The sequence below is a fragment of the Octopus bimaculoides genome, chromosome 15 (assembly GCF_001194135.2).
Source record: "Octopus bimaculoides isolate UCB-OBI-ISO-001 chromosome 15, ASM119413v2, whole genome shotgun sequence".
Lineage (NCBI taxonomy): Eukaryota > Metazoa > Mollusca > Cephalopoda > Octopoda > Octopodidae > Octopus > Octopus bimaculoides.
In genome coordinates, this window is record NC_068995.1 from 13,374,305 (window position 1) to 13,383,205 (window position 8,901).

An 8,901-nucleotide genomic window follows, 5' to 3' on the forward strand; every position below is an offset into this window, starting at 1 on the left:
CTAGTAAAAAACACCAGTCCAACGTTCCACACAGTGGGACTGAAACCGAAACCGTGTAGTTGGGATGATATGACTATCTCAATAAGCAAGTTAGTATTAGCCTATTTAATTTATGAAGAATTAAAAAAAGATCTATCGCGAAATAAACATAATGAGAAAAATGATATTTAATCAATAACTAATATTACTATTTATTACATGATATTTTGCTTTATTTCACTACTAGCGATTGCTTTTTCAAATTTTTCTATTTACTATTTAAAAATTTTTCTCATGGCTGTGTGGTAAGAAGCTTGCTTCCCAAGCACATGGTTCTGGGTTCAGTCCCACTGCCTGGCACTTTGGTTAGAGTGTCAGTCTCGCAATCATGAGGTAGTGAGTTCAATTCTTGGACCGGGCTGTGTGTGGTGTTCTTGAGCAAGACACTTTATTTCACATTGCTCCAGTTCACTCAGCTGTAGAAATGAGTTGCAATGTCACTAATGAAGAGGAGAGGCTAGTATGTATGGGCAACTGCTGGTCTTCCATAAACAACCTTGCTCAAACTTATGCTCCGGAGGGGAACTTTCTAGGTGCAATCCCATGGTTATTCATGACCAAAGGAGGTCTTTACCTTTTATATCAGTTCAGACGCTACTCCTCCTCCACCTCCTTCAACATCAGAGTGTACTAGGTGCTTTTTTCCCATTCCGCCAGTACTTGTGAGGTTGTCATGAAGCTCACAAGGCTACAAATCCCAGAAGGAGAGTGGGCTTCATGCTAGAAGATGAGAAGTTAAAGTATGAGAGAATGGAGCAGAACTTATTGTAGGGGAGCTACATGGCTATTCACATTTGAAGTGTGAGAGTAATCAGGACACACACACACACACATATAAATTCACTCACAAGGCTTTGGTCAGCCCCAGAGCTACAGTAGAAGTCACTTGCCCAAGGTGCCAAACATTGAGACTGAACATGTGGTTGGGAAGTGAACTTCTTTGCGCAGAAGTGGCTGTGTGATAAAAAGCTTGCTTCCCAACCACATGGTTCCAGGTTCAGTTCCACTGCATGACACCTTGGGTAAGTGTCTTCTACTATAGCCTCGGACTGACCAAAGTCTTGTGAGTGAATTTGGTAGACAGAAACTGAAAGAAGCCTGTCGTGTATATATATATATATATATATATATATATATATATATATATATATATATATATATATATATATACATATATATATATATATATATACATGTATGTATGTGGGGGTGCAATGGCCAAGTGGTTAGGGCACCAGGCTCATGGTTTTGATTCCCAGACTGGGCCTTGTGAGTGTATATAGAATGAAAACACCTAAAGCTCCACAAAGCTTCGGCAGTGGGTGGTGGCAAACCCTGCTGTACTCTTTCACCACAATTTTCTCTCACTCTTTCTTCCTGTTTCTGTTGTACCTGTATTTCGAAGGGTCAGCCTTGTCACACGCTGTGTCACGCTGATTTTTCCGGAGAACTACGTTAAGGGGTACACGTGTCTGTGGAGTGCTCAGCCACTTGCAGGTTCATATCACGAGCAGGCTGTTCCATTGATCAGATCAACTGGAAAACTCGTCGCCGTGCCGCATGTATGCATTTGTATCTCTGCTTGTTCTTCCCCACCACCACCATCGCTTGACAACCGATGTTGGTGTGTTTACGTCCCCGTAACTTAGCGGTTCGACAAGAGACCGATACAATAAGTTCTAGGCTTACAAAGAATAAGTCATGGGGTCTATTTGTCCGACTAAAGGCGGTGCTCGAGCATGGCCGCAGTCAAATGACTGAAAAAGTAAAAGAATATATATATATATATATATATTAAGTTAATATTTGGCTTTATGTTCATTTGTAATAAATACAATTTCACATTAACCTGATGTACAATATAAATTTATCATTCTTAATGTTAACAGTGACTTCGAAGTTTCCGCCAGCTACGCCATCTTTAGACTGTCATATGCACACACATATACATATAATGTAAGGATAAAATCTTTATAAGAATTATCAAGTAGTCAGCGTAAAAAAACCTCATAAGGAAAAAAAACCATCATTTTTTTACATAAATATATATATATAATTTAATTTATATAAGGGCATTACAATACAATAATGCCTCACGCTTAGAGGGACTGCTTATTTTGGTAGTTTTGATTTATGAAGTCCCTCTAAGCGTGAGGTATTATTGTATAGTAATGCCCTTATATAAATTAAATTGCACACACATATACATATAGATTTTTTAGGTACTACTAAAGCAGCACGGTCCCGAACGCGCAGTCGCGCTAGCTAGTTATGAGTGGTCGATCCTAATCCTAATCCTAACCCTAAACACGTATTCATTTGCACACGCGGGATAGGGATAGGGTTAGGGTTAGGGTTAGGGATAGGGTTAGGGTTAGGGTTAGGGTTAGGGTTAGGATCGACCACTCGCAACTGCGCGTTCGGGACCGTGCTGCTTTAGTAGTTCCGATTTTTTATGCACACACAGTGGATGCTGGTCTAGTTTCACACTGGGTGAAATGCAGTTAGGTTATGATGGCAAAACCGGAAAGCAGAAACTCGGAATAGTAACTCATGCAGACTGAGCTTTGAACACACATACACACAAACAAACACACGCAAACACAGAACGTCGCGAGCAAGGGAAACTCCGGGAAGACGAGACCGGTGACCCGGTTTCGATTTACCATTGAAACAAGTTCACTTCATCTACGTTGGAAAAGCTTGAACGTTACAATATTGCATTCCACCTTACGCTCTTTTAATAGAGTGATGCTTAGCCTTGTCAAAATGAAAAAAAAATTAACAAAACGAAAATAGCCAAAGAAATATTGAAAATAGTGAAAAGAAAAGTTGTGCGGATTATTTGAAATTGATAAGCGCAAAGAGCGACGTGTAGTGCCCTCTATGTATGCTGTTGAGAAAGGGTAGGTAACTGGTGGCATCGTTGCTGATAATTTACCATTTCATTATGACAGTCAGCGGTGGTGCTGTCATAATGAACAGTGTTGTGGTTAAATAACAAAGAATAAGAAATAGCAAACTAAAGAAGGATCTGTTTAACCGAACCAATTGCGAATCTATAATAATAACAAAGTAGATTTCTTGACATGGAAAAATATGCTTTGTCAGAGACAAATAGATATATATTTTTTTATATATAAGTGTTGTCTAGTATAAGTTTACCTTTGTTTTCACTTTTAATGTTTCTGTAGTTTCTTTTTACGATCTCTTTCTCTCTCTCTCTATTTACTTACAATAATACAGCTACAATACAAACATGACACGCGCACTTTCATTCAAGAAATACACGAAGAAACAAAACTATTTTACGCTACCATGAATCAGGTTATGATATCACATTCCCTAAACATTTGGAAAGCTACTCTGAACTACAGTGTAACTAAGTTGAAACGAACACCTACCTCGCTTCTACGTTGAAGACTGGAATAATTGATGTCGACTTCTCATCAAGGATTTACTATCTCTTTATCTTTCTCGTCCATTATTGTTAGACTTGGACAAAACTATTCCGGCATTGATGCTTTTCCAGCTGGGCAATACTCTCTTGTTGGAAGATGGTCAACATTCGGTGAGTGTTGTCGCACAAGAATTGACACAGCGTCAGCTAGTTAACATAACAAGCCTCAATGGGTCTTCGGCTACTTCGTTTCTATTGTTTTCTAGACTGTTCCCGTCCCGTGCCAATAACACCCGGTACTCACACCAAGTGCCTGCCTCAACCCGTCTTCCATCTGACACTACAGAAGCGAAACTACTCATGGATGTACGATGTTCCCCGGGAGATTTACTCGGACCGTTGGGTCTCTTCGTGCAAGCCTTGCTGGCTTTCCTTGCTTTCACCACACTCATAGGTAAAATGATTTTTAATTTTACGCACAACGTACGCGCTTTATAGTTTGTTTGTTTTTTTTCCTTTTCCCCCTAAACAGTTTTTAAAAAAATGATAATCTTTGCTTCTCACGCAATGAATGATTGAGAAAATGTGTGTTCAGTTACCCGGAACAAAGTTAATTAATACATATATGTATGAGTAGTTGAACAATAGAAATTGTGATAATTAATCACGATTTGTGTTGGCGAAAAGTAACACAAATAGTTACAATAATGGAATAAAATTTATTTCATTGTATGTACGTATTAGCATAATATTTAAATTTTACCTACAAAAACATACAAATTTTAAATATACAAGACATTTTCCTTTAATTGCCCGAATGATTGAAAATTTGGTTTGCTTTTTTTTTTCTTTCATTTTCATATCTTCTTTCTGTGTAACTAAATGAAAAAAGAAAATTTGTTTTTAAAAAATAGTTTATAGAAATGATAGCTAAATTTTTCTCATTTTAATAACCAGTACAAGCCAACATCTTTTTGTGTTTTGCATGCAAAACTTAAGGGCTACCCACCCATACCTCAGAGACATTATTTAATAAGTTATTTAATCCACTTCAACTCATCCAGAATTAATCTTTCGTTCACTAATCCTATTTTTATTTATTTATTTCTAAAGCCATTCCAATTACCCCTAGACTTTAGGTCACAAAATCGATTTCTTAAATGTTTTCAATGAAAAAGAAAAGGGAAAAGGAAAGAAAAAGCAGGGTAGACTATAATCGAATTAGTGTAATCAAGTACCATTATTACTTTAATACAGCTTTGTCTGAAACACTGCTACCCGTCTATTGTATATACCTATCTACCCATCACAAACTCCTGTAACAATATAATGCACGTGGATCTCTTATTGCTCTGACTTTATAAAACTTTTGTAGTTTTCCTTTCCAAAGGTAAAAGTGTTCATCGATTTTAATACAAACAACTAAAGCGAGCAGTGAACCGTTATCGATCTGATCATCTCTCTACACATGTAACGAATAGCACGTATATATAACATAACATGCTTGCTGACTCTTCTATTGCGTATTTTATTAGCACATGGCCCCTCTCTATCTCTTCCTCTCTCTCTCTTTCTCTATCTCCCTCAAATGGCTTCAATCAGAACTTTACATATTCTTAGATAACACAGGGAGTTCTAGATTCTCATTTATAAGCTTAATTAGTATCCATTTACTGTTGTCATTGATTGCTGTTTAACCCCAGACCACGCAACTACACCCCATGTCAACTCTGATCTTGCAGACCTTACGATCAAAGGCAGTCCAGCCGTGACTGTACTGTCTTGGATTCCTTCCAAAGTCGGCGTATATTTATGACCACGTTATCCAATGTCATGTTGTGTTTTTAGGGTGTGATTTGAGGGAAATTGGCTGCTATTTCTAACAGACTGAAGCTTCCTTATTAGCTCATTTAAAGTCTTATGAGGTTTACTTTTTTCTATTTATTGAAATATTTTCCGAACTCTTTGTTAATTCATTAAATTCGGTTTTTCTACGTCTTTTTAGAACAAATCAATTCTTTTTTTCTTACGTAGACAAAGCAGTCGAAACATTAATTGTGTATAGATCATTGGTAGTTGGCTAATCAAGAGCGCCTGTTTTTAGTTAATGTCTTCGACACTGGAATTCTTCGTTTTAGCCAAAGAACTTTAACGAAAATGTGGAGGCGACGTAGTTTCCTTTGACTGTGAAGAATTAGGGTAATTTATGTTGTTACTATATCAAATTTTATTAAATATTATCCTTGAAATTCTATCTACAAAATAAACACAAACATTGACAGACTCGCTTAATATTTATTATGTTCCATCTAGAAATTTTAATATATTCGATAATAATAATTAAAAAAATGTTTCTTCACGAACATTTCATTTGGTTTTACACAAAAAGAAAGAAAATCTCAATTTTTGCTTAGTTTACTGGGAGGTGATAAGTCTTGTAATTTATTTTAGGTCTTAAGAGGCAAAACGCGTTGGTTATCTATTCTGTATATTTTTGTATGTTCATAAAAATTCTACGAACTTTCCAGCTCGTCTTTGGTGTCCTTAGAATCATGATAATGATTATCATCATCATCATCATCATCATCGGTTACACTTAGTCATAGTTAATGTGGTTTAACCCTCGGGTCATCTCGAACTGACGTGTGATCTAAAGCGGGTCAGCTGTGACCATCTTGTGTTTTATCCACTGTGTCCTTCCTCTCCTAAGACGATAGGATGTAATAAGAAGGAAAAATTTACCTGCTCTCTCTAGCAGGTCGCGTTACCATATAGCATCTCCCTTGTTTGCTTGCATTCTATAGGTTTTACTGCTGCTGCTATTTAACCCCAGGTGAACAACACTGATCGAGCAGAACCATGATTAAAAACATTCCCAGTATAACCATTTATCCTTTTTCTCTTCTTATTCTCCAGACTTTATATATCTAGGATTAACATTATCTTATGAATCATTTTAAAAAGACGGTAGGCTGTAACTTATAGGAGGTTTAGCTGTTATTTCTAGCATTTTTTTAATTTACTCATAGAACCCTTTCCTTATATTAAAATACTTTTCCTTGATGTAACTATTTCCCTTTCTCTCTAGTAATACTCAGCTGTAATATGCTTCTTTCTAGGTGCCTCATTAGTTTTTCAAGTATTTCCTCTTACCACTGTTATTTACTGTCAGTCAGCCAACAAGGATATTTCATGAAAGACTACGAGTTTCTTAAACTTCTTTCAGCAAGCATCTTGTAGAAGAGAAAGCCTTCACGCATTTCGCGCGACCTGCTCCGATTTGAGATCGCCAACTCAAACAATCTCTCATATCAAAAAGTACCTGCTTTAATAAAGCGATTTTCGGTTAAAAAGGAACACACTACATTAATGTAGTCCTAGATACACTAAGCTTGAATGCCTTTGATGTTAGGCCTTTTTCAGTCAGGGCAGACTTCGAACTTCTACTACTACTATTTATCCTAATTCTTCGCATATTTTCTTCCAGCATAAATCTTCGCCCATTCCTCAATAACAACAACAGAAACTTTTAATTCATAACTACATTAGGTAAGAACACGGAATCAAGGGATAAAAAAGGTATAAAAAACAAAAATAAATAAAAGAATTGGAAATTTTTCGTGGGGAAAAAAATTCTTTCGGAATCGTAATTCCATTTGCATGAAACACAGTAATATGATATATATATATATATTCTGTGTCCTTTTCCTTCGCAATAACTATTCTATTATAGCTCCGCCGTGTAAGTCCTTGTAATGTTGTCCTTGTGTCAACTATAGAAATTGCTTATTGAGTTCAAATCCTGCTGAGGTCAACTTTGCTTTTTATCCTTTCGGTGGTGGTGGTGGTGGGGGGGTCGATAAAATAAGATACCAGTCGAGTACTAGGGACAATGGCATCGATTAATCCCTTTCCCTTAAAATTACTGGCCTTGTGCCAAAATTTGAAATAATAATAATAATAATCATTATTATTATTATTACATACAAATGCGGCGAGCTGGAAGAACCGTTGGCAAGCCGGATAAAATGCTTAGCGGCATTTCGTCCGTCTTTACGTTCTGAGTTCAAATTCCGCCGAGATCAACTTTGTCTTTCATCCTTTCGGGGTCCATAAAATAAGTACTGGGGTCAATATAATCGACTTCTTTCGAAATTGCTGGTTCTGTGCCAAAATGAAATATTATTATTAGTATTATTACATTCACGTATATAAATAATACATCTGTGTGTTGACATGTATCTGTACGTGTATAATGTACTTATATATATTTTATATGTGTACGTGTGTGTGTGTATGGATATGTGTTGGTATATGCATATGTGTATAACAACAACGCAAAAAAATGTAACCCTACCTCAAACGACTTATGGGGGGGAAAAATTATCGTTGGCCGTCAACCCTAAACCCAGGTTAGACTTACCCTAACCGAGCAGACGTATAACAAAAGGAGCCCTGACATAACCCTATCATTTTACCATTTCTTTTTCACCAGACACTATGTATCTGGTAACCGCATTATCTCAATGTATCCTTCCTTGTATAAAACACTAGGGTGTGATTTCAGAAATATTTAACTGCTATTTTTAGCAGGTCAATGCAGCCACCTAGACATAGAGTACAATGGTAATTAAATTATGCTGTAGAGCCATAAAAATCGTTGTTGTTTTTATATTTTCCTCTTGCTGTTTTCAGTTTGGCAAGATATCTATATGATCTAAAGATATTAAAGATAAGACGCTTTCTTCCGAGTAGTCATATTGACTGTATACACAAATATTTATATTATATTGACTTGGTTATTTTTGTTACAATAGTTACATAATTTACTTAACATCATTCTTTGGTTGTTCATTTACGATCTAGTCTTTGAAATTAGATCAATCTGTATCTTGTGTGTTGTCTGGAGGAGATGTCAGTACCGTTTACAAGTGGAAATGAAAACTATTTGAAACACTAGCATACCTGTGTCATCAAAATTGATGATAGAAAATGGTGTATCAAAGCAATGGGAGAAACCATTGCTAAATGCCAGCAATTGAGTAATTAAATATATGTACAATACACTGTTGAATTGAAGCACAGTTGTAATGGTTGAAAATATTATTGTTGTTGTTGGCACTCCGTCACTTACGACGACGAGAGTTCCAGTTGATCCGATCAACGGAACAGCCTGCTCGTGAAATTAACATGCAAGTGGCTGAGCACTCCACAGACACGTGTACCCTTAACGTAGTTCTCGGGGATATTCAGCGTGACACAGAGTGACAAGGCTGACCCTTTGAATTACAGGTACAACAGAAACAGGAAGTAAGAATGAGAGAAAGTTGTGGTGAAAGAGTACAGCAGGGTTCACCACCATCCCCTGCCGGAGCCTGGTGGAGCTTTAGGTGTTTTTCGCTCAATAAACACTCACAACGCCCGGTCTGGGAATCGAAACCGCGATCCTATGACCGCGAGTC

The 8,901-nt window shown here is 36.8% G+C and overlaps 1 protein-coding gene across 2 annotated transcripts in view; it reads left to right on the forward strand.

The window, feature by feature from the left end:
- LOC106874662 (store-operated calcium entry regulator STIMATE) overlaps positions 1-8,901 on the forward strand; it is a 102,966-nt gene that overhangs the window by 19,130 nt on the left and 74,935 nt on the right. Inside the window, exon 2 of one of the 2 annotated variants that reach the window (XM_052973179.1) lies at positions 3,706-3,893. In XM_052973179.1, the coding sequence (XP_052829139.1) occupies positions 3,800-3,893 (94 nt within the window). In that variant the 5' untranslated portion in view covers positions 3,706-3,799. Of the gene's footprint in view, positions 1-2,474; positions 3,894-8,901 lie in introns of those variants that run through there. The other variant, XM_014922459.2, reaches the window with a different exon arrangement.